A 25,586-nucleotide genomic window follows, 5' to 3' on the forward strand; every position below is an offset into this window, starting at 1 on the left:
TTTGCATATAATGTACACACATTTTCCTGTGTACTTTGAATCATCCCCAATGCCTAATACAATATACATTTTGTTTAAAGAGTTGTCATATGTATCATTTAGGAAATAATGACAAGAAAAATAGTCTGTACATCTTTGGTGCAGACATTTGTTTCAAAGCATTTTCCGTCCAGGATTGGTTGACTGCAGATGCAGAACCTGAGGATACAGAGAGCTGACGGAATTTGGACGTGAGGTTTTCCTGTCCCCAAGTGCTTACTGCCTGCCAAGAACAGTTATTTAATCTTAGCAATGCCACCAAGAAGTGGAGGTCTAGTTTCAAACTGAGGAAACGAGGATAGTAGTAGACCAGTAAGTGGCCGATCCAGGCCTCAGAGCCAGGTCTGCTCTCCTGGAGAGTGCCTGCTTACGCTGTCTCTTCCTGACTTTGGATTCAGGTCTCACCTCCCCCTCCATTTTCATGGGGTGCAGGGTATGCTGTATCCCTCTGGGTACCTGGCCCTGTCCTGCCTGGTCATGGCCTAGACACAGCTAAAGAGGGCTATGCTTTGCTCCTAACCCCCAGCCCACCACATACAGGAGTGAGTGTAGACAGCACCCTGAGATGACACCAGGGTGAATGCCAACTTGCAAGTTCCTAGAAAGGGCTCAGATCTTTTTGGCACCAGGAGGTCCCTATCATGTGAATATCTGGGGGACTCCCACCAACTGGCTTGCTCTCCCTGGTGATACCCTCTGGTCTCAGCTTTTGCTACCAATGGGAGACAAGAAACCCAGCCCCTCTTCCATGGCTTCCTCCCTGGCTAGCTCCACCCCAGCCCCAGCCTGGCCACAGGTTTGAGGCTGGGCATCACTGGCTTGTTCAGATGGCATTTGAAAGCTGTCTCCACCTGTGGCTACCAAAGTCCCTCTCCTGATTTCGAGGAGACTGTCTCAGGCCAGTTTGAGCACCTGGGCCCCAGGTAATCTCCACACATTTGAACTCCGCTCTGGCTCTTGCCATACCCACAACTGTAGGCTTCTCTTTTTAAATGGGAGGAGAGAAAGGTCTTGGAAGCCAGGAGTTGTCCCAGGTGGCTAGGGTTAGGGTCCCAGCCAGGCAGTGGCAGGAGGGCACAGAACCTTCTGAACTTGCCTCTATAAGCTTCTCTGTTGTCTTTTGTATTAGTCTCTGGGACTCAGTTGGCAAGTGAGCCTGTATGTGCCCTGGGATGCAGGGAGGAGTTTCTGAATCTTGGTGGTACTTCTGGGACTGAGCTGGCAGGGGCTGGAGGGAGCTAATGGCAAAGAGCCAGAAGTGCAGCAAGTCTTCAGTAATTATGGGCCCGTGTCTGCAGTCTGCAGAGGAGGTAGAGACCTGAGGGTAGTGGGCCTAGGTCACACCACCTGCTCCTGAGAAGCCTGCAGGACTGCCCAGGACTGCTCCACAGATGGCTGTCCCACCAAGGTCTACACCACAGCTGTGGCAGCTCTGGGCCTCTCTGGTGGCCAGGCCAACTCTGCAGGGCTGGGGCACCACTGGCCTGGGAACAAGGATATCCTTGGACCCCATTCAGAGGTGGAGGCACCCAGAAGCCTGGGGGCCTTCCTGGTCCCTGAATGAGTGACTTCCAGTGGCTTCTTTCCCCATCTCCCATCCACTCTTCCCGCTGCCTGTGACTGTCATGCTGACACACACCCATGGCCTCCCATGCAGCCCTTGGCTCCAGGAAAGAAGTTGTTTTCAAAGTAGTTCTCAGGCTGTTTCTGTAATAATCTCCTAGCCTTCGCCAAAGCCCCTTCTGGATTTTATAGTTTAGAAATTCACCTGTTTAGCCCCAAAGCCTCTCCATCTTGGCTTCTCCCCACTGTCTTACTGGAACTGGCTCTCTCTTAGGTCTGAGTTACCTCATGGCTCAGAGCTTCTGTTCTCCCGTTACCTGCATGCATCCCAGAGGCCTCTGCACCCATAGCCCCTCCACAGGTAGGGTCAGCTCTCCTGACTAACGACTGCTCTCTGCCCTGCCCTGGCTGCTGTGCTGGGCTGGGGAGCCGCGCATACATTTCAGGGCACTATTCCTGGGGCCAGTAGCATTGTGGAGTCATTGTCTGGATTTTTTAAAGCAGGATTTAGATGTAGGTATTGATTTGAGATTAACTCAGTAAGATTCTGCACTGAACATCATGGCTCAGGAGTTAGAAAGGGCTCTAACAGTTTGACTGGTTAGCTGAAACTTCCAAGCCCCCTGTGAGTTGGAAGTGCTGGGCCTGCCTTGGTCTGCTGTGGAGGAAGGATGCAGAGGCTGAGGGGGCTTGGACTGTGGGAGTGGGTTCAGCATTGAAGACTTGCCCAGGTGGGAGAGTCTGGAGTGCACACCCTTCACCATGCTGTGAGGAGTGTTTGTGAGGGACCCGGCCTTTGATGAGCTCTGCAGCGTCTCTTCTTCGTGGGCCAGACTCCAGTGGGAACAGCAGCCACCCAACTGGGAAACCTAATGCAACGGCAGTAGCTCAGAGTGGCAGGGAAGTGGTGCCCGTCAACCTCCAAAGACAGGGAGTGTGTTTCCTGAAGGGACAGCAGAGTCAAAGCAGCTATCCGAACAGTGTGACTCCCGCAGATCTCTGCTCTGGCTCGTGCTGTTGGTGCTCCTCCCGGCGTCTGGGAAGCTTCCTGACTTCTCCCTCCACCTGCATAAGCAGACAAGGTCAAGTGAAGATGTCTAACCTGAAACGTAACAACAGAGTCACAGCTCTTAAGTCAATTCCCAGACTTGAGCCCCACGTTACAGACCTAAAACTCCAGAAAGAAAGGGAGGCCAGGTTCCCCTGAGGAGGGACCTCAGTACCCTGCCCAAACTTACCCCTGTAGTTTCTTTCAGCCCTCTCCAAAGGGTCCCTTACCAGGATGACCTTGCACTGGGAAGAAGGAAATGAGATCTTTCAGGGACTCCTGGGCATTGATTCCAGCTGACAGTAATTCCAGGAGATACAAAACGTCACCGTGGCCCACCAGTCAGAGGGGCTTATGGAGTTTCAACTTAAGTCTGTTTCATGGGGGATCCAGTGAATCTCCAGACCTATCCTGTGACGATTTCCCCAATGCTGGAAAGAACAACTGGAGTAGACATGCTCAGCCACTGGCAGGATCCCACACAATCTAGTTCCCCCTTGACTGGGGAGCCCCTAAGACCTTGCTTGTTTAGTGGAATCGGTCCAGCCCAGTGTTCCCACTACAACCCAGCCACAGGTCTGGGGACCTCTTTCAAAAGTGTCTTCCAGCTTGGCCAGTCATCCCTCTAATCTCCCCAGAGCCTCATCTCTGTATTGCTGGGGCCGGCAAGTCCGTCTGTGCAGAGTGAATCATGCTGGGCCAGAGGAGGAGGTGGTCCCAGAGCTGAAGGCCTGTGGAGGGTCACAGTGGGCTGTGCATTCCTGGGAGCTGATGTAAGATAGAATCAGGCTGCCGGGGAAGGCAGGAGCAGGCCTGGGGCAGCTCCATGTTTGCTGTGGGTGCCTCGCTCTCAATTAGAGCCCAGGACATCTGTTCCTGGAGAGGGTGGTGTTCACTGGTGGCTGGAAGCCAAAGGAACTTCTTGAGCCAAGGCTGCCCAGTGTGGTCTGACCAATCCTTGTGCAGCTCCTGTTCCCCTGAGTGTGTCCTCCCGGCCAGCCAATGTGGGGGAGTTCAGGGGGTCAAGCTGTGGGTTTCCCAGTGCTGGGGCCTTGCAGGAAGTGGGGGGGGAGTGGTTCTTGGAATGATTAATGGTCCTGCAGTGGAGCTCTCCACTCCGATGTGACTGGTGAGCACGCATCCTGAGTTTCCCAGGATCGTCTATATTTCAAAGATTTGTGTTCATGCACCCACCGGTGAACTAGAATTGTTACAAGCCTCCGGTCTGGGTTAAGGAGAGGACGATGGCCCCTGTAGCTCTGTGCTCACAGCTCATTCACCCCGTGACAGCACCGATGCTTTCAGGGTGGCTGGACCAGCAGGGCCAGGACCACACTTCGGGCCCTCCCAGGGTCAGCCCGAATAGAGGGCTCCTCTATTGGATAGCTAGCTGACAATGATGCTGCCTGACTTTCCGTGGTATCTTACTACCTTCTGCCAAGGAGGTTGAAGCACACCGCTCCAACGAGCTGGACAGCATGAGAGGACAGGGTGCTTCTTACCCTCCTCTTTTCTAATCCCACTATCACTCAAGACCCAGTTCCAAGCTGCTCGTCCATGAAGTCACCCTCATCTCTCCGGCCACAGGGAACCCTCCTTCTCTCATCTCATCTGGGCTTTTTCCCCTTTAGCCATACATTTTTTATTTATTTATTGCACAAACACTTCCTATGCTCCACATACTGTTTTAAGAGCTTTATAAATTTTAATTAATTGAACTGAAAAAATGCTGTGGTTTTACTGTCCCCTCTAGAACTCCTGTTGATATTGAATTGCCATTGGAACAGTTTTAAGAACGGGAGCCTTTAAGAGGTGATTCGTAGCTGGGCATGGTGTTACACACCTGTAATCCCAGCAAAGCAGGAGGCTGAGACAGGAGGATTGTAAGTTCAAAGCCAACCTCAGCAACTTAGTGAGACCTGACTCAAAATAAAAAATGAAAAAGGCCTGGGGATGTGGCTCAGTGGTTAAGTGCCCCTGGGTTCAATCCCTAAATACCAAAAAAAAAAAAAAAAATTGACTCATTTCTGAGGACTCTGTACTTCTGAATGGATTAATGCCACTATACTGTGGGACTGGGTTGGTTATCATGAGATTGGGTTTGTTTTAAAAGCAAGTGTGACCCAGTTTCCTCTCTCTCTCTCTTGTGTGTGCCTGCTTGTCCTACCATAGGGTGACACTAGGCCCTCCCTATGTAGGCACTGTGCTCTTAGACTTCTCAGTCTCCAGAACCACGAGCCAAACAAACTACTGGTTGTTTATAAATTATCCACTCTGTGATATTCTGTTATAGTAGCAGAAAATGGGCTAGTACACATAACAGTCTTATGAAATACATATTTACGCCACTTCTGCTTTGAACGTGAGGAAACTGAGTCATAGTTACCTATTAATCTAGGTATTACTTATTGCTTGGTTACTATTTTGGAGAAAAAATCACATTGTCTTACCTTAATCCATATTCTTCCAAAACAACAACAAAAACAAACCCAAAAAAACAGAAAAAGGAACAATTTGCATGTGTAGGAAACACAGGCTAAGACATTTCCTAGGACATGGTGTGGTGACGACCTCCACCTCATTGATTTGCCCAGGTAAGGATTTGATAAGAGAGGGATAGTTTTATTACCATTATTAAGAAAATTGTACCTTTGATGCCACAGGTGGGGTCATTTTAAGACCGTTCTCACTGGATTTACTTATTTAATCTTGCCCATCGTTGGGAGAGAGTTTAGCTGTCAACTTGTACTGACATAGAGAAATAAAGCTGGGGAATGACAATAGCTTGTGCTGAAATTATCTGAAGAGTTACGGGGGACAGTCACTGAGGGGGTGTCCTGGGATCAGGGACCTCACCTCTCTAGAGACCTTTTTGCATTTGGTGAGGACAGGCTTTGGCATTATTATTTCAGTACCCAGAGTTAGTCCTTGCCTTCCTAGAATGGCAGCTGAGGATGGTAGGCCCTGTGCACCCTCTGGGTCCTATCCCCAGAATGTCTAGCATTAACCTGCACTCAGGGGGTGCTTGCAGAATGCGTTGAGCAGGACCCCATCCTGGAGGCAGGCTGTGCTCTGGAAGCAGCGACCGCATCCACCTTGTTCTGCTTCAGAACAGAACCAGGGGTGAATGCCTTCTCTCCCCGCTGCAGAATGTTCGCCTCTCGGAGGAAGCAGCGCTATTGGCGGTTCTCCATGAACTGCACCGGCACCGAGACCCACATCTCCAGCTGCAAGCTGGGCCCCCACGTGTCTCGGGACCCTGTGAAGAACATCACCTGTGAGAACGGACAGCCAGCTGTGGTCAGTTGTGTGCCTGGCCAGGTCTTCAGCCCTGATGGGCCTTCAAGATTCCGGAAAGCCTACAAACCAGAGGTGAGCAGGGAGGTGGAGGTGTGACCACTTGGCACCTGGAAGGGTTACGAGGTGGTCAGGGAGCAGCAGGAACATCCAGAAGAGAGTGAGGAGAGCTGGCCCCAGCTGAGACTACCACTATGGCTGCCTCACTGGGGACAAGAGTCCCCTGTAGGGAGGGCGAATCGCTGGGTGAGGAGAATGCCTTACCGTCAGCCGTCACAGACTCCTGGTGCAGAAGCAGATGACACGGGTGGCCAGAGGAGGACCTTGTGCCCCTGCACAGTTCCCAAAGGAGAAAAGCAGCTGGGACTGTAGGAAATGAGGTGCAACCCCCAAAGCACGTGCCATCGCCTTCAATATTTTCAAACATGGTTTGGCAATTGACAAATACCCGCCTTACTGCATCCAAGTCATCCTCCCGTTAGTCACGTTACAGTGACATGAGGTGGGACCTTGATGTGCACGGGGCATGTATGGATGTCAGAGAGAGACAGTGAACGGCAGGGGAGGTGGGCGTGGAGTGTATCCCATAGGTGACCTCCATGTCCCCACATCGGCTAGCACCTCCATTGAGAACGACGAGTGAATGGCCCCAACCATGGTGGGCTTGACCCCTCCTCTGAAAAAGAGAAGGTGCCCTGATCTGTCTTCCCTCCGTGACCATGAGGGGCACTTCACTCGTCTTTTCTCGTACAGCCACCAAATGGTCCCTGCAATGTTTCTGTTCTAGAAACTGCTAATATGGGGTAGGGGGGCAAGAAAGCATCCAGGAAGAGAAGAGGGAGGGGCAGGCAAGAGGTTGACCACTGATCAGGGCTGTGTCCCTGCCCATCCAACCCGGGTACTTAGTCATCCCGGCAGCCTGGTGTGTTCCGTGTTCGCTGTGGTTAAACCCGGGGTACAGGGGTGGAGGGAGGTGGAGGGCAGCCTTGTGCCAGCTGGGTGCGGGTGGAGGGCGGCCTGGGGGAGCGGCAGCTGTCCCTCCCCTCTCTTAGGTCTCCTCTTCACTCACTGCCTCCTGTCCCCTCTGTCCTTCCCCTGGGCTTCCCCTCCCCTCCCCTCTCCCTGCTGCACCTGCAGACCTGCTCCTGGGAAGGGTTTTCATCCCACAGAGGAATGAAATCAGGGTGAGAGCCAGAAGCCACATGGGGTGCCTCTCCCAGGTTGGGGAGGTGTTTGGACAGAAGAGGAGGCTTAGCTGAAAGGGGTGAAGTGCAGGCTGTGAGCCCAGCCCTCAGCCCAGGGTGTGGGGACTGTTTGGAGTAACTTCTTCCCTCAGGGGCTTCAGAGTGCACAACATGACCACACCACCAGACATGCTCACAGCCAGGGACATGGGCCCTCCTGGACAACTCTGTTTCCCAGCCCTCCACAAACCAGCCCCCTGCATGCCCCACCCTCCCCTGCCGCGTGGTCTGATGGCCACGTCCTTTCGCCTGGCTTGAGCCAGAGCCTGTGAGCTCTCCCTGTGTGTCATCCAGAGTACCAGATCCTACTGTTTTGGAGTTCCTCTGCTGTGTGGTTTATAGCAGAAGAATCAAGTTCATACCAAACCAATGGAAAAAAAAAAAAAAAAAAAGAAAGAAAGAAAGAAACAGGACGCTTACATCACATTTTCCTTGGTTTCCGGCTTCCCTGCAGGGCCAGCTGACTCTCTGCCTGGCCACTGCTGGGCTGGGGCTGGGTTATTTGACACTCTGCCTCCATGGAGCTGGGGCCAGGTTGGTGGGCTCCGTAGGAGGAGCCCCTTGACATTTATTTAGCTATATAGCTTGAGACTGGGGTAGGGGAAGGGAAGATCACAGTTATACAGAAAACAGTAGTTGCATTGATGATGTCCCATTTTTCTGAAGTGAGAATAAAAGTTCCTAAAACCACTGAGCATTTTGCCCTTGCCCCATCCCCTCCCTTTTTCTCTCTCTCTAGCGCCTGGATCAGAGCATTCCCAGGGTCTGAATTCCGCAGCACCCCATCCTGCCAGGCCAGCCCTGAGACACCGCCACTGGGGGAGAGAGAGTGGCAGGTGTGGAGGAATAGGCTGTCATGTGATGCTTTGGCCCTCCAGGTGGCCAGGGGGTGACTGTTTGAAATGCACCCCTCCAACCCAGCCTGCCTTGTGCTGTGGGTGGGTGGGTTGAAGGGAGTCCTGGCCAAGGACAGCATGGGTCAGCGTAGAAGGGCTGTGGTCTATCTGACTGGGATGGCCATGTTGTCACCTAGTGACACAGAGCCTCGCAGACTTGTGAGCCTCCCCCAGCACATGTGAGCCTCCCCCAGCACATGTAGAATTGCCAGTAGGTGAGCGTGCACACATGTGTATGCACAAACAGGCACACGTGCAGAAACTGGTGCAAAGCAGGACTTGTGGACAGATGAAATCCTGTGGTTTCCATCCTATGGGACGTGACCCGTTAGCTTCAGGACGCTGGTACAAGTTCCAAACTCCAGGAGGGGACGAAGGCTTCCAGGCCATCAGTGAGCATCAGGGGCGTTTAAACTGCAGTGCCCCCTCCTCTGCATGCCAGGGGAGGACTGCAGCTTCCGTAGTCAGGCTGCTTTGGACTTGGACTGGAATCCCGGAGCAGCTGGACAGATGTTACTCCCCATCCCTGCGCCATCTGTGTTGTGAGTCACGGCATGATTAGGCCTGGCTCTCTTAGTGAAACCCCCCTTTCTAGCTCCCAGTCTTCCCCTTCCTTTATTTGCTCCTTCTTTCCTCTCATGGTGTGCACAGCAGAATCTCCACAGGGCAGCTTCCCTGCAGGCCTGGACCCTAGTGCTCCGTTGTAAGCTAGTGGGATTGTGAATCCGCAGATTTGGGGGGTCGGAGCTTCTCTTTGCAGCTCTCACACAGGAGGTTCTGCAGCCATGGGATGGAGGAATGTGTTATGGTGGGGTCCTGGAGCCAAGCTAGGGTGGGGTGGCAATCTCATGAGGTCCTCGGTGAGATTCCCAGTGGTCTGGGACAGACGGTCCACTGGAGGGTTGCAGAGAAAGCTGGGCTGAGCTGCTGCCGCCACATGAACCCCTCCCAACCTCCCCACCCAAACACATCAGGCACAGTTTCAGCTCCTAGGCTGGGGACCTGGCCCAGCAGAGGGGAAGGGAGGGGAGGGGAGCGGGCAGTGACCACGCGCAGGCCGAACACGCATCGGCTTCTGCACTCAGCAGGACGGTGTGTCTCTCCAGCAACCCCTGGTGCGGCTGCGAGGTGGTGCCCAGGTCGGGGAGGGCCGAGTGGAGGTGCTCAAGAACGGAGAATGGGGGACCGTCTGTGACGACAAGTGGGACCTGGTGTCGGCCAGCGTGGTCTGCAGAGAGCTGGGCTTCGGGACTGCCAAAGAGGCCGTCACTGGCTCCCGGCTGGGGCAAGGTAAGGTGTGGGCCAGCTGTTGGTGGGGCCTCTCTTCACAGAAAAACATGTCCCTGCGAGCTTGGCCCCTGCTGGGAACCGTGACCTCATCCAGCCCTTGTGCTGTGTTCCTCCACCAGCAGCTGCTGCTCCATTAGAGAATCCCAGACTTCTCCCCAGACAGTCGGGGTTGGAGAATACGGAATCCCCATTTCATGGGTTTGGAAGCTGAGTCCCAGAGAAGGGAGTCAGTCCTCAGAACAAAACAACAGTAGCAGCCAGAGAACACTCTGACCTCGGTCTCCTGACTCCTGACCCTGGGCTCTCTGCTGCCCCATCAAGAAAGACAGGATTCTTGGACCTTCCTCCAGGAAAGGGTCTCAGGCCATAGGCCATGCAGGACACAAATGAACCCACTGTCACATTACTTTTCTACCTTGCTGCAGCTCCACAGTGTCCCCTGACAGCTGAGAGAGTGACCAGGATGCCCTTCTCTGGCCTCATGAAACACTAATGAGAAGGGCCTGGTTTTTATTAAGTGTCCTAAACAAATGTTTCATGTGAGCAAAGAACGTACATAAGAAAGCTTTTAAGGGGGCTGTCTGTTGAGATGGCAGGATAGGTTAGGGCCTCATGAAGATGGCTCATGCTTGCCAGCCCTGGTCCTTCCAAAGGAGGAGTCTTTGCCCGAGACCCACCACAACCCTGTGAGTGCATGGCCCTCCCCAGGAGAACTGTTTGGGTGGGGAAAGTCATGGTCAGTCATTTCCTGAGATCATTCCAGCATTGGCTAGCCAGGGCGGCTGGGCTGCTCTGGCTGGGAGGAGGTAGGGAGGAAGGGGCTTGGGCTATGGACGAGGCGTGGGGAGTCCTGCACGGTGGGGAGAGGATGCTCACATAATGGCAGATGAGGGGCCATCACCCCACAGGAAGTCATGTGGTGAGGTCATTGACGGCAGCCTGGAGGAGTGATAGTCCCCCTCACCCAGGGCCTGAACACCATATCCAGTGGTTCCCTGTGTGAGACTCCAGAGTCCTGGGTTGAACTTCCCCTCCAACTCCGTCAAAGCTCTCCCACTTCTAGCAGTCGAGTTCATCTGTCTGTGGCCATTGTTGGTTCTTTCTGTAGGATGCAGTGCCCCAGCTACCATGGGACAGCTCTGAAATGGAGGCTCCTGTGGACTAGTGACAGTCTTGGGGTCACAGCACTGCTAGAAAGGACCCCAGGTCCTCTAGTCCTTCAGATGAAGGAATTTGAGGCTCAGGAGAACAAGTCTGACTGAGGTCACCGCAATAGCTGATGGCAGAGAAAGACTGAAACCCGTCTTTTCGGGCTCAGATTTGACCCCTTTTATTCCCAAGAAGCCCAGTTCCAGTCACATTTGGAACTCCTCTCTACTCTGCTCTTCAATTCGTGCTGGCAAGCTGGCTGCACGTTGAAGGTTGAAGACCTGGGGTTGATGTTAGCAGGACACCATGCAACCTGGTGGCCTCCATTGTTCCCTTTGACAAACGTCCTCCTCCCTGGTCCCAGGGAACTCTTCAGGGTCCCCTTGACTCCTAAATATTCTCACAGTCCTCTCCACCCGTGGACCCGCATGAGGGTTTGTCCTCTCCCAAGGCCTGCAGGACAAGGGCCACTCATTCTGAGGAATAAACAAGTTCCCAGTGACATGAACATTCCATTCACCATGGGTGGGTGCTGGTGACATAATGGTTTCACTGCCCGGAGCTGCCAAAGGTCTCTGAGGCCTGGTGAACTCTAGGAAAAAGATGCCCTGGGCATTTTCGCTGCTGGCCTTGAGAAAGCCAGTGGGTGACTCATCGTCTCTTGCCACGTTGGGTGGGCAACTCCAGAAGGCAGAAAGGGAAAAGTACTACATTCAGTGTCACAGAGCAGGCAGGGTCAGCGTTTGGTCCTGGCCCTGAGTAACCAAGTGACCACACCCACACCCGGGGTAGCAAAAGGCCAGTGGCTCAGAGCTGAACAATCTTGATTCTCATCCTGGCTCAGCTACCTACTTGCCCCATGACCTTGAGGAACCTTCTGGGCCTGGGATTCTTCCCTGTAAGGCAAGGTGGCTGGATGGATAGTGTCTGAGGCTCTGTCTGGTTCCAGCCTCACAGGATGGATATTGGGTCATGAAGGGCTGTCCTTGGTATTCAGAACCCTGCATAGCAGGTCTCCAGTTGTCTGTTGACACAGTCACCTCCCCGTGAGACTGAGGATTATGCTAGGACTGTGCCTGTGTCTTTTATCTTTGTGTCCTTAGAGTCTGTGCCCAGCACATAGTGCTCCCGAGATGGTCATGTGACAAGGAATGAATGAGCAGATGAATGAACTGTTCCACTACAATAAGAAGAGTCATCTGAACAGATAGCTGGTGACCTTCCATTACTCTAGACCGACACTGTCCAATAGAAACATAACACAAGCCACATGTGTAATTTTGAATTTTCTAATAGCCACATGAAGTTAGTGAAACTAACTTTAATATTTCCTTTAACTCTGCTTATCCAAACTATTATGATTTCAACATGTAATCAATATAAACGCTATTAATAAGATTGCTTACATTTTTAATACTAGTCCTTGAAATCAGGATATAATTCACACTGACAGCCTGTCTCAATTTGTACTGGCTATATTTTCAGTGCTCAGCAGCCACACGTGGCTGCTATCTGCTCTTTTGGCAGGGCCGTGCTAGAGAAGTGGCTTTAAAACCCTTCTGCTCACAGTAAGACATTTACAAAACTGAAGCGGAAGTTTTGTGAAACAGGCTTTACCTTGACATCAGGCAGAGCACCGTAAGTCCTATTCTTTTGTATTGTTAGCAGGACACTATTTTCTAAAATCTGATTGTTGCCTGCTTAGTTGTCCGTCTGACCTCTTAATGGCCTGGACCTACAGAGTCCGTGGCATTACTCCAGGAGGTCATTTGTGGCTCCTCCAAACCTGTGGTTACCCAGGCCAGGGTCTATAGTGGAGGATGGGCAGAGCCAGGGTGGAGGTGGGAGGGTGCTATGAAGAGAGGGCTTTAGGGAGCAGTCCAGAACCCAGAGACAGGTAAAAGCTGGGGATCAAGGATGCTGAATGTCACACTCAGATCAGCAAAGGGAACCCGGGGCCCACAGTTACCCAGGCACATGAGAGAAGAACCCCAGTGTGCACAGCCTTTCAGCACCATCCCCCACACCGTCCTACCATCACAGAACAGGGAGGGTCAGGGAAGAAGGCAGGACACACTGGGTCTCCCATCTCTGGGCTCCGCCTCTGATATGCCAGAGGGTGGGCCCTTGGCACATGCTTCCAGGGATGTGTCCCTTGATATCTGGGAGAGTAACACACATTTGCACAGAAATTAAGTCAGGAGACAGACCAATTGTTAGATAGGCCTTGAGTTAAATGTTCTGACTAGGCCCACGCTGTGATCTAACAACACCAATCATCATTTGAAGGCCATTTGACAGGATCCTGGAGTGGAGAATTCATTTATTCCACCAACATTTTTAGTTATGGTTTCTGCTCTTAAAGAGCTGGTATCAAGTGGGAGAAATAAGAAATAATCTCAAAGATAAATTATACTAGCAAATATTTGATGATATATAAGAAATAATACTGATTACAATGCCTGCCATTTCCTGAGTCTCTAGGAACTCAAAGGAATTAGTCTCCCCCATTCCTCACAACCTCAGGCCTGCACAATCAGTATTATCATTACCCTTCCACAGATGAGAACAGCTTGGGATCCATGGCTCCCCGGCCTTCCGTCCTGAGATTAGATTCAGCCTGGGGTGCTCCCAGCCCATTGCCTCCTAAGCCAAAGGTATAAAGGCTGCAGCAGCTTAGATGAACTTGAGGTCTTATCAAGCCATGCCAGGGAGGGGGGCGGATCTGAAGTGTCACTTGAAGTCTTCCTCTAAGGTAGGCAGAAAGGAGAAAGCCCTCCAGGAGCAAGAGAGGGCTGGAGCATCCCAAGGGAAGATGGGGCACTTAAACCAGACCTGCTGAGCTCCTTTCCACCCTAGGCGCCCCTCTTGGTTCTCCTGAAAGGGCTTCAGAAGCTTAGCGAGAACAGGCTGTGGGGCTACCATCTGGTTTGAATCCTGGATCCCCCACTGGGTCAGTTACTTCATATTTGCTACTCAGATTCTTCATTTTGAGGGACGGCTGTAATGATGAAATGTTTGTAAGCAGTGTATTTAGGACGGGATCCATCCAATAAAGTGAGCGCTCAATAAAGATCATCCATCATCAAATCCCCACCACCAGCCTCAAGGGTGTCAGAAAGCCGCTGCTGTGGCCCTTGCTTGCTTCAAGGGCTCTGTTTAGGATCTGTACTGTGTCCTTCCTTTGCACTCTTGAGTCCTTGGGTACTTGCAATCATCGTCTCTCAAGGGTTTATAAATTTATAAAATTCCAGGGAATTGGAAGCGTCATCACTTATGGATTTCCAGGGAAATGGAAACTTGGCTCTTGCCTCCTGGAGGAGTGGATCCCAGAAATCAGTTTGTGGCCTCAGCATGCTTAGTTAAACCCTGGCTGTCTCCAGAGCTCCCAGTAGGGTCACCTGTGGTTCTCTCCGTTTTTATTCTTGACCTCACTGTGTCACCAGTCTTTGTAACTCCTGCCTCCCCAAGGACCAGGAGCTCTCAGCACGGGGGTCCGCCTTACCCCTCCTTGAATCTCCAACACCTAGCCTGACAGCTGATGGGCAACAGGTGCTCGGTGAGGCCAACCGCATCTGCAGAGACACTAGGGAGCATTTGCTGTACACCAGGTGCTGGTTGGGAACTTACAAAGGGAAAGCCAGGGTCCCTGCCCTTATGGGTCTTTGGTCCAACAGGGAAGACAGAGGCTCAGTAAAGCAGAGTGCTGAGTGCGGGAATCCAAAGCAGACATGGCTGATGTGGGGGTCAGAATGGCTTCTCTAGGGAAGCGAAGGATGTGCAGGAGTCAGCTGGTGAGCCGTGGGAGGGAGAGCGGTCCAGGCAGAGGGCGTGCTCAGCTCCATGGAGGAACCATGAGACCCAGCCCAGGTGAGGACAGCAGAAGAGCTGGAGCACAAGAGCAAAGCCAGATCACACAGGACCTCGGAGGCCACTTGAGGGCTGTGAATTCTGTGCACTTCTCCCCAGGTGCATTAAGAAGCCATCCAGGCATTTTCAGGCGGGAGTGACATGATGCAACATGCATTTAAAGTTCTTGGGGGCTCTTCTGTGGCAAATAGGTTGAAACAAGCCAGAAGGAAGGAGACTTGCAGGCCATCATGTCTCTGCGTATGGGAGATTATAGGGTTACTGTGTCACAGTGATGGAAATGGGGGGGAAAAAAGCATCCAGATTTTGAAGAGTGAGCAGAACATGATTGATGGGTTGTCAGGGATACAGGAGGAGGAGGAGGACCAATAGAAGATTTGGGGTTCTAGCAACAACAGCTTGGTGGTTGGAGGTACCATTTTCTGGAACAGGAAGGGCTGGTAGAGAAGTAGGCAGAGGAAGATCCCAGAGGGAACGAAACCAGGAGACTCTTCCCAGGAGTTTGCCCCAGTGGGGAGGAGAGCGCCAGGCCTGAGGGAGGTGAGGGGTCACAGGAGAGCCTCAGGAAGACGGGAGGTTTGAGGGCACATTATAGCACTGAAGGAAGGACCCGTGTGACAAGCTAGCAGCAGAGCAGGGTCCAAGGACATGGGTCTGTGAAGCCCAGAGCACCTGCAAAGAGCTGCACCTGCTGCTGCCTAATGGCCTTGGCAGAGGGGTGGCTCCTCTGTGAGCAAAGGGAACTGGAGAGTGGTCCAGAGAGGGCGGGGAATTCTCTCCCCAGCTGGGAAGCCTCACTATTGTCATCCCAGTGGCACCAAGATCCCCATGTTGTCACTAAGGGTCACTTGCTGGATGTGTCCTCTCTGCCCCTCCAGTTCCACTCCCCACTCTTGCCCAGGGTGCCAAGTGCCCCAGAAGCATGGTTGGTCAACTGACTGGAACTAGAGAAGAGAGGACAGCAGGTGGGGTGTTTATTTCCCCTCAGGGCTCCCATGGGTGCTGTGTCCCTCCACCAAGGGGGACAGTGCTTATCAGGTGGCTTCTTCTCCTCACCCTCAGGGGTGCACCTGAGCTCCCATGTTATCAGCCCCCCAGTACTGGACCTTCCTTTGGGATTTCTACACTCCATCCTTACCTTCATTCAAAAACTCCCGTTTTCTAAGCAAACACCAAATTCCTAACTCAAACACCACCTGTTTCCTGCAAGAACCCTAAATGACATGGCAACAGTCAAAACTTAGGATTCTTAAATGCCTGGAATACTGAAATGGGGAAGGAAACTTAGATATCTTCTAGTCCAACTCCTTTATCCGTGTGAGAAACCCTGTGTGGTTTGGCCAAGATCACACCTGAGGTTAGTAAAGAACTTTATTTGCTCTGATGGTGGAAGGGAATCCCAAGAAAATCACAATGTTCTTTTCAGGGAGAAGCCAGGTCTCTGAGCTGACTAAGAGGCAATTGGGAGAGTCTTAAGGATAGGAGAGTTGGGTTCTCATCGTCCGGGGCTTTGTCTCCCGTGCCAGAGGTTTTCTTCCAAAGCCTTCATGGTCTGTGTTGCCCTTCCTCACCAGGGATGGGGCCCATCCACCTGAACGAGGTCCAGTGCACGGGGACTGAGAAGTCCATCATAGAGTGCAAACTCAACACCGAGGCCCAGGGCTGCAACCACGAGGAGGACGCCGGCGTGAGGTGTAACATCCCCATCATGGGCTTTCAGAAGAAGGTAGGAGACTGGATGCCCGAGGGGACTGTGCTACCAAGGCCCCAGAAAGGACAGACCAGGTGGCCTCACTGGGAAGGATTCTCCAGAGTGTCTGAGGGGAACTCAGAAAGGGCTCAGGCTCTGCTGCTATCGCTATGAATGTCAATGTCACTTAGCATTTGTAAACATGCCAAATGAGAAAACATATGCACAAGCACCACCTCCTTAGTGGCAGGTGCCTGGCTACCCCTGCAAGCCATACTCTGCTATGGGACTGGACCTGCAGTGTGATGGCAACTCAGTCCTTCCTGCAAGGCGCTCTGTCTGTAGCACCTGTTACTCTTCCACAGGCCCTTTCCAAGGACCCTGAGGACAGCAGGTCTACAAGCCACACAGATGTGAGCATAGCCCACAGTCCAGTCCAGACAATATTGGTAACCAAAGGGAAAGAAAAGGGAATTGGCGTTGAAGCAGGGACACAGCAACGCCCACCCGCCCCTTCTTGATGCGTGGCCTCTGAAACTTGCACTGAGTCTCCTGCCCTGGGTGACCTTGCCCACTGAGTAGCCCACAAGATGAATTCCTCCTTGCCTTCCACGGGGTCTATCCGATCCTGTGAAAAGGCCCAGGGACTCCTACACACTGCTCTTCGCTACGCCTTGAGTTTGGTCACGTGCCAGGCATCTGGTACAAGGCTGGCCCACTGGAATTGCTTCCCAAGTGTTAGTTACACAATGAGAAAATGCAGGTACACTCGGGTGCAGCATAGCTCCCCAGCCAGGCCCCCACTCGGAGGGCCATTCTTGCCATTGGCACTCGCACACCCGAGGTGCTGCTGAACTAGTCAGCGTGACACATCTCTTGCCGTTTACCCGGTGGGGCCCTGCGCAGCCCACAGCACTTGGCTGAGCTGTGTGTAGTTCACTTGTGGGTGAGCAGGAATGAGCCTGCCATCTGAGTGCCCAGTAGCATTCCCAGGGAGCCCTAATCGACCCACGAAAGGTCACGCGACCTGGTGTGCTCCGTCACTCTTGTGACAGGTTGGAGTTGGGTGGAGTGTAAGTGAAGTTTTTCAGAACCGCCATATAAGGTCATAGCCACAGATGTGCCAGCTCCTCACGCCAGCAGCCCTCACCCTTCCAGGGGCCCAGGGCAATGAGTGATCCTGGGCTCAAGCCTGGGGTGTGGGAGGGCTCACACCTGCATCTGTGGTTTGTCCCAAAGGTCATTCCTGTGGAAGCTGTGCCTACCTACGGGCGGCACCATTTGTCTTGCTGGGGCAGCTGACTAGGCTCTGCATGGCCAGGCTCAGGGCTCCACAGGGCGTCCGCAGCCACACGGAGCAGAATCAGTCAAGACTCCTGCGCTTTATCTGTCACAGTCAGCTCGGGCTGCTGTAACAGAAGACCTCAGTCTGGGCGGCTGAGACAACACGAATGTTTTCTCACAGTCTGGTGGCTGGAGTCCACATCAAGCCGTTGGCAGGGTGGTTTCTCTGAGACTGTTGTCCTGGGGCTTGCAGATGGCTCCTTCCGCCCAGGTCCTCACTTGGCCTTTCCTCTGTGCCTACACCTACCTCCCTGGTGTCTCTTTGTCTTATAAGGACACTTATAGTCAGATTGGATTAGGGTCACGATCTCAGGTGACTTTAATTACCTCCTGAAAGGACCCATCTCCAAGTATAGTCATGTGGAGGGAGGTGTCAAGGCGTCAACGTAATATATAGGAGGGGACCCAATTCAGTGCCTAATAATCACCCGTGGTTGATTCCTTAATTCATCTAAAGCTTTGGGTTCCGCCGGGAAAGGAGGAAGTGGGAGAGATGACTCCTAGGTCCCCTTCCCTTCCAGCCCCATTGAGTAGCCACTGGGAAGGGCTGCTGACTTGGCCCAGGCGGTCTTGTCTTCCAGCGCGGCATTCTTGATGTTCTCCCTGCTGGGAAAGAGGAGCTACAGTGGAGGCTCTGCGCGTGGCAGGCGGGCTTCCTGGGCCCACTGACCCACCTGGTGGTGCCCTTCTCCACCTGCAGCTCCCCCCAGCTGAGGGCCTGGCCCTTGTGCCTGGGAGTTGGGATGTCCCCACTTCCTTAACTATTAACACCTGAGTTGTGTTTCCCCACCTCCTGCCCCACCACCTCCAAAAACCAGAGTGGGACTGACTGGCCACAACCTCATCAAAACATGGTGCAACCTGGGGCTGCTTTGTCCTCCCTCTTCATGCTCAGAGAAATCCAGCTGCCTGCACTTCCTGCCCTCCTTTAACCCCTGTACTGCCAACACCGAGACCCAAAGGAGCAGGGAAGGGAGGTGCCTGGCAGTTGAGAGACTTTGCAAGGCTTGGCCTTCCTGGTCGCCTCATTGAATGGTGGTGGAAAGGTGCAGACCAGAGGCTCCTCGCTGACCCTGAGGCCTCCTAGGGATACTGCCACTGGCAAGGTCAGCCCACCTTCAGCTGGCAAGCCCAGGAGTCACCAGATGCTGTCATGTGAGGTGGGACCCTGGGAATGGCTAGCCATGCTCCATGCCGAGTTAACACCATGACCAACCACTCTTATGCTTCTAAGAAAAGAGGAAAACCCCACCCCAGTGTATTAGCCACCTGGATCCTTCCAGAGCAGTCAGAGCTGCTCCCTGTCACAGATGTGGTGCCAGGTCTGGTCAGTCTTGGAGAGGCTTTGGAAAGTGCATTGGTGACCATATGATTTCCTTGCCCCGGAGTCAATGTGGAAGCCACATTCTTTGGCCAGAGCCTCTGAAACTTCACTAGGTTTTAGAATCCAGGGTGGGGACACTGCCACTTAGGGGAAGGCCAGGAAAGCAGCTGTGATCAAAGGGGTAACCCTCTGACGCCTCCCAAAGACAGTCTAAGAGACAGTAGTCTTCACTGGGTGCTGGCGTGGGAGCACATCACCCTCTGGAAGCAGGAAAAGGGAACAGGTTCTCCAGGCTCCTTGTCCTCACCTCCTACTGCCTGAGGTGACAAAGGGAAGCCAGTTTTTATGAGGCAGTGGCAGGGGAAGGAGCCATCTACCCCAGGGGCAGTCAGGAAGGCAGGACACAGTCTATGGGGAATTGAAAAACAATAAACCCAATGGAAAGTCAATTTGCATTTCATCATCCCTGTGGGCTGCCATGCTAAACATGGGAGCTAGGCTCCGTCTACTGGAGGGTCCACACCCATGCCCTTCACCATGCCCTGGCTGCCAGGGGTGGAGGCAGGAGCCGGGCACCAGGCCCAGGGGAAGGGGAGGCTCCCCCAGGCCCCACTGCAGGCTCCTGAAGTTCAGGGCTTGGTTTTGCAGAGGACTTGTCCCAAGTTCTAGGCACAGTGAGGCCTATAGTCTCTATCACAGGCCCCCTGTCTCCCGCTGTCTCAGGACACAGAGACTTACCTGGCCCACAGCCAGGGCCAAGCCAGGAGGCTGGAGGCTGAAGGCCAAGGGAGTAGGGAGGGAGGAGTCAAGGCAGCAGACACCGAGAAGACACCAGAGACAGATAGGGGACACAGGGACAAGCACCCTAAGCCCCAGGGATTAGTCCAGACCCTGGGCCACCATGAACAGTGAATGCTTTGGAATGCCTAGGCCAGCCTCCAAAGCCTGACCTCCTCCCGGGAGACCAACCTGGTCCCCAGTTCCAGTTCATTGCTACCTGCCTTTGGACGGAAGCAGCCTTGGACAAGGGCTCTGGTCATCTGTGGATGGAATTGGGGTCGTTGACAGGTGCTTACCTTATCTGAGACTCCCCTTTCCCATAGCACTACTGCATCTGGGGGTTGTGGAAGGGCTGAAGGCTCCTGTCCTAAAGGACTTGCACAGGGAGAGCACGTGGTGAAACCTCTCAAAAGTCTGTCAGTAGGTGTCCCATCCAAACCCAGTGCCATTGGGTGGGTGACTGGATCTAGCGCCATTCATTTCATCTCTTGGGGGTGCTGACATTACCAGCAGAGTTCTGTGTGCAGGAGCCCAGGTTGCTGTGAAGCCACCACCCAGGAAGCTCTCTAGGATGCTGCTATTTTGGGTGGGGAGGGGGTTGTTTGCAGTGCTGACGGTCAAACCCAGGGCCTCGCGCATGCTAGGCAAGTGCTTCACCACTGAGCTACACCCCTAGCCCAGCCAGAGGCTGCTGCCGAATCTGGACATGACCCAGGCAGGACCCCTTGGCTTGGGGAAGTTGGGGCTTAAGGGGACGCGCGTTTCTGTCCTGGTAACCACGCCTTCCTTGCCATCCACAGCTGCGCCTCAACGGGGGCCGCAATCCCTATGAGGGCCGAGTGGAGGTGCTGACAGAGAGAAATGGGTCCCTGGTGTGGGGGACGGTGTGTGGCGAGAACTGGGGCATCGTGGAGGCCATGGTGGTCTGCCGGCAGCTGGGCCTGGGGTTCGCCAGCAACGCTTTCCAGGTGAGAAGCCCGGGCCTCAGGACCTGCCCCACCCTCCACCCAGCCTGACCTTCCCCATCGTCCACCAGAACCCTCTTCCAGGAGCCTTCCTGGCCACGCCCTGCCCCTGCAGGCAGGAGACCTTGTCCAGTTCCAGCTCTGTCCACTATACCTCTGAGCCTGGGCAGGTGTCTTCCTGCCTCTGGCCTGTTTCCAGTGCAAAACAAGGGACTGGACTTCGCTGTCTGAAGCCCACTCTGTTTCTGCACTGGATTGTCCCTGGGCTGGGGCTGAGCCTCAGTGTCCTGATTTGCCTTTTGCAGAGAAAAGCAATTCAGTTCTTTGGGACCTGGTGACCACTGACCCCAAAGCTACACCCCAAACAGCTTACATTCCCTTAGAAGCCCCCTCTGGCTAGAGCCTTTCCTGACTGTCTGTGCCTCACACATCCTGCCCTGAGACACTAGTAAAGATGTGTCCAGAGCCCTTGCCTTGTCAGCTGTCCCTTCTTCCCAGGCCCCCTTCTGCAAAGACAGGGTGACTCACCTGAGCCTCTGAGCTCTGGCCCAGCATTCCCACTCTCCCACCCTATCATAAGGCAGCGCAGGACCACGATGCTCTGGCTCTTCTCCTGACTCCATCCCACCAGCAGCATCATGACTGTCTGGGACAAAGCAGCCACTCTCTGTGCCTGTTTTGCTCCCTGTGACATGGAAAGAATCATTCCAAGCCCTCAGTATCCTAGCGCCGAACACTTCCATTCGGCAGGAAGATGCTTTGAGATCCACCTCGCATGTTAACCTGGCTCAGCTCCTGGTCCCAAGCTACCCTGCTGGGGCCTAAGAAAGGCGTTTCACGGAGTGGAGCGAGGAGCCCCGAGGGCAGTGAAGGAACTCTATGGAGCCTGTCTCCCCCAGGCTGGCTGCACCCAGGTCATCCCAGGGAGGTGCTGAGTCCTGAACACGGGCTTCCCTGTGGCTCTTTGTTTCAGCCTCCAGGAGAGACAGGCTAGTAACCGAGGGGCCCACACCCTCAGAGTTCAGCTGCCCTGGGCAACACGGTGTTTCTGCTAACGCTGTTTATGACCAGCTGGGCTCACTCTGATTCTCCAGGGAGAGTGGAAAAACAGCGCCACGTTTCAACAGAGCCCTGTCCAGCTGTTTTTGTTCTCTGTCAGCTCAGGCCTAAGACACCTGGGCCTCAGCAGGGGTCACAAAACGGGCCTGGACCTAACATCGGTCGCAAATCTGCCGCCAATTGCAATCCCCATCTCTGCTTGAGACCCACATTATTTTAAATTTTATTTTATTTGCTCTTCTTAGATATACATGACAGTAGCATATTATACATACATGGGGAATGACTTATTCTAATTAGGAACTTATTCTTGTGACTGTACCCGATGCAGAGTTATCCTGGTGGTATATTCAAATACAAGGATAGGGAGACCCATTTTTTCATCTGGAGAATAAGGAGGGTGTTTGGTCAGGTTCTTTAGAGAAATACAACCAATAGGGTATGTGAATGTACGATGATCCCATCCCTCAGCATCTGTGGAGGATGGGTTCCAGCACCCCTCCCAGATACCAAAGCCCAAGGATGCTCTAGCCCCTTATGTAAAATGGCATCTTATTTGCATATAACCTACACACATCCTCCTGTTTACTGTAAATAATACCTAATGCAATGTGAATGCTATGTCAATAATTGTGATATTGTATTGTTTAGGGAATACTAGCAAGAAAAAACTATACATGTTCAGTACACATACAATTAAAACACTTTTTTCTACCTGTGGAGGTTGAATCCCTGGATGCAGAACACATGGACACAGAGGATTAAGACTTTATATGCAAAGGGTGGGAGGTGTTGAGATTTTTAAGAAATTGACTACAAGTCCAAATTCTGCAGGGCAGGCCCAGGGAAGAGTTGATGGAGCTCAAGTCCAAAAGCATTCTGCAGGCAGAATTCCCTGTTCCTGGAGGGACCTCAAGTCTTTTTTTTTCTCTTAAGACCTTCAACTGATGGAATGAGGCCCATCCACATTATGGAGGGTACTGTGCTATGCAAGTCAACTTATTTAAATATAAGTCTCATCTAAAACCTGTATCATAGAAACATCTAGAATAGTGTTTGACCAAGTATCTGGGTAGCTTATAAGTCAACACATACAATTAACCCTAGAGACCTCAGGAACAGGGGCTGGGGAGATAGCTCAGTCGGTAGAGTGCTTGCCTTGTAAGCACAAGGCCCTGGGTTTAATCCCCAGCACCCAAAAAAAAAAAAAAAAAATAGCAACCAAGACCTCAGGAACATAAACCTGGATCCTCATCCCAGCTCTGCACCTAACTCTACTCCCCCTGATTATCACTTTTCTCTACTGGAAATTTCTCTGAAGTGGGATAGTATATTCAAACAATGTTTTGCAACCCCAAAGATTGAAGGGGCACAATAAATCTCAGGATCACAAACATGAGGGCTCCTCAGTCTCTGTGAAGAACCACCCTATTAAGTGCTTTCCCCAGAATTAAATCCAGAAGTTAGACTTTATGAGATTTTTAACTAATGATTGACATATGCAAATGGTTTCTACTCTCCTGCAAATCCTTTCGATTGGTTGGGTCTTCCCGGAGCACTGTGTTAAGCAGGATTCTGAGATCACATTCAGGCTTAGAGGAGAGAATGTTTCTGTTGATTAGCAATATCTGCCGTGGCTCAGGACAGGAAGAGGACAGTGTGACTTGCAGGTGCCTGTCGTTCCTGACCTGCAATACTGAGCAACCATTTGACCTCGACCACAGCTCTACTTTCCCAAGGGGCAAAATCCAAGGGGTAGGTTCAGGGAGACCTGGCTTCTCAGTCATTCTGCCACCACCTAACTGCCTGGCTGGGGTGAGTGAGTCCCTGCCCCTCAGCCATTTCCAACTGAAAAATAGGATCGAAAAACCATGGGATTTTTGTGAGGCTGTCAGTGGATGGAATATGAGTGACAGGTCACCGTGACAAACTGGCCCTTTCTTTCCATTCATGCAGGAGACCTGGTATTGGCACGGGAACGTCTACACCAACAAAGTGGTCATGAGTGGAGTGAAGTGCTCGGGAACGGAGCTGTCCCTGGCGCACTGCCGCCACGACGAGGATGTGGTCTGCCCCCAGGGTGGGGTGCAGTACGGGGCCGGAGTCGCCTGCTCAGAAAGTGAGCGCTTGGGGGGTCGCCTCCCCCCTTTGCTACCCCACCAGGCTGAGGGAAGGAGGACGGCCCTTGGTTAAGTGAGAAGAGCTGGGGCGAGAGATGAGCAACCCCCAGGCCCAGGTCGCGGGAGCTTGCTGGTGATGCAGGGGCAAGAAAGCGGCCGGCAGTCTTAGGAGTCGGGGGGCGAGGCTTGGGTTCAAGTCACGGGGCCACTGTTGACTATTTCAGTGAGCAAGGGCAAAGTATGTGACCACGGGCTCCTTTTTAATGCCAGTTAAATGAGGAAGATGACATGTTCCTTGGAGGCTAGGAAAGCAGGTGGAGCCACGACAGGACTCCGCACAGACATCTGCTTCCCTCCTCCAGCCTGCTCTGTACATCGCTTCCTGTTTTAAGACCCTGGAATGCTGGGCGTGGTGGTGCATGCCTGTAATCCCACCGGCTCTGGAGGCTGAGGTGGGAGGATCGCGAGTTCAAATCCAGCCTCAGCAATTACTGGGCCCTAAGCAACTCAGTGAGACCCTGTCTCTAAATAAAATACAAAATAGGGCTGGGAATGTGGCTCAGTGGTCAAGTACCCCTGAGTTCAATCCCCGGGACCAAAGAAAAAGGACCCTGGAAGCAATTTAGCTGCCTGGTTACACTTTGGGAGTTCTAGAGAGATGGACATTTAAGGGGAAGCCCAGCCAGGATTTGCAATGGCTCAGCTCACAAAGGCTTCTTCCATGCTGAGAGAGGACCAGCAGGACAGCCTCGTGGGTGACTGTCCTCCTGACCCCAAACCTGGCCCTCCCTGTGTAACCTGGTGAGCCTCGCTGAGCCACCTCTGTTACAAGGCCTGTTAACGGACCAGAGAACTCAGAGCTGGCCCTGTCCTGTTAGCTGACCTTGGCAGACTGCACTGCCGGACGTACGCTTGCGGCTGTCCCTGCAGATTGGGGATCAAATGCGATGATGCGTATGTTCAAGTGCTTAGTGAACAATGATCACTGTCGTTTAACCATCTCCGAGGACGAGGGTTGTTTTAGCCAGCCTTTTCACCACTGTGACCAAAAGACAAGAAAAATTCTAGAGGAGGAAAAGTTTATGGACACTCATGTTTCCCGGGGTCTCTCTCCACAGACAGCAGGCTCCATTCCCTGGGGCTCGAGGCAAAATAGAACATCATGGCGGAAGAGTGCGGTAGAGGACATAGCACCAGGAAGCAGAAAGAGGCTGCTCCTCTCACCAAGGACAGAATATACGTCCTAAAGTCACTCCCCAGGGCCCTACCTCCTCCACCCACGCCCTGCCTGCCTACAGTCACCACCCAAACACTCCCATCGAGTGGACTAATGCACTGATTGGGTTAAAAACGCTCACAACCCAATCATTTCACCTCTAAACTTTCATGCATTGTCTCACACATGAGCTTTTGGGAGTCACCTCACATCTAAACCATAAAAAGGAATGTGAGTAAACTGAACTCCGTCAGCACCTCCCAGCCCCTACAAAGCAGGACTTGCAGCCGCTGATTGCAGTTTCTCTAGGCAGCTCATCAGCTATCACATCCAGTCAGAGAGAAGGGATGGGAGGTCACCCCCTTACCTGCCCAAGCAGAGCAGAACAGCCACATCCCTGCCAGGACTTTCTCTTTATCTACCATATTATTTATATTTGCCATGTTCCATCCTTTCCAAAAGGAAATTAAATAAATAAAATTCAAGATAGCACAAGATAAAAACAGGTGGAAGGAAGCCAGGTACTGGCACAAATGGAGCTTGGAGAGAGGTTAATTAAAATGTTTGTACCATAGAGTTCTATGCACTTACTCTGAGTAGGTCATTAATTTCACAGTGAGCTTCCTAGCAGCCAAAGGAAAGAGGGGAAACATCCTCATTAATATAACTTACAGTGCCCATGAGATGGAAGA

At 52.7% G+C, this 25,586-nt stretch overlaps 1 protein-coding gene across 3 annotated transcripts in view; it reads left to right on the forward strand.

Moving 5' to 3' along the window:
• LOXL2 (lysyl oxidase like 2) overlaps positions 1-25,586 on the forward strand; it is an 83,969-nt gene that overhangs the window by 46,370 nt on the left and 12,013 nt on the right. The window contains exons 5-9 of one of the 3 annotated variants that reach the window (XM_079142277.1): positions 5,800-6,022; positions 9,173-9,377; positions 15,971-16,122; positions 20,335-20,502; positions 23,515-23,677. In XM_079142277.1, coding sequence (XP_078998403.1) covers positions 5,800-6,022; positions 9,173-9,377; positions 15,971-16,122; positions 20,335-20,502; positions 23,515-23,677 — 911 coding nt within the window. The remainder of the gene's footprint in view (positions 1-5,799; positions 6,023-9,172; positions 9,378-15,970; positions 16,123-20,334; positions 20,503-23,514; positions 23,678-25,586) is intronic. The other 2 variants (XM_079142278.1, XM_079142279.1) reach the window with 2 other exon arrangements.

Source organism: Sciurus vulgaris (assembly GCF_902686455.1).
Source record: "Sciurus vulgaris genome assembly, chromosome: 5".
In the NCBI taxonomy this organism is placed as follows: Eukaryota; Metazoa; Chordata; class Mammalia; order Rodentia; family Sciuridae; genus Sciurus; species Sciurus vulgaris.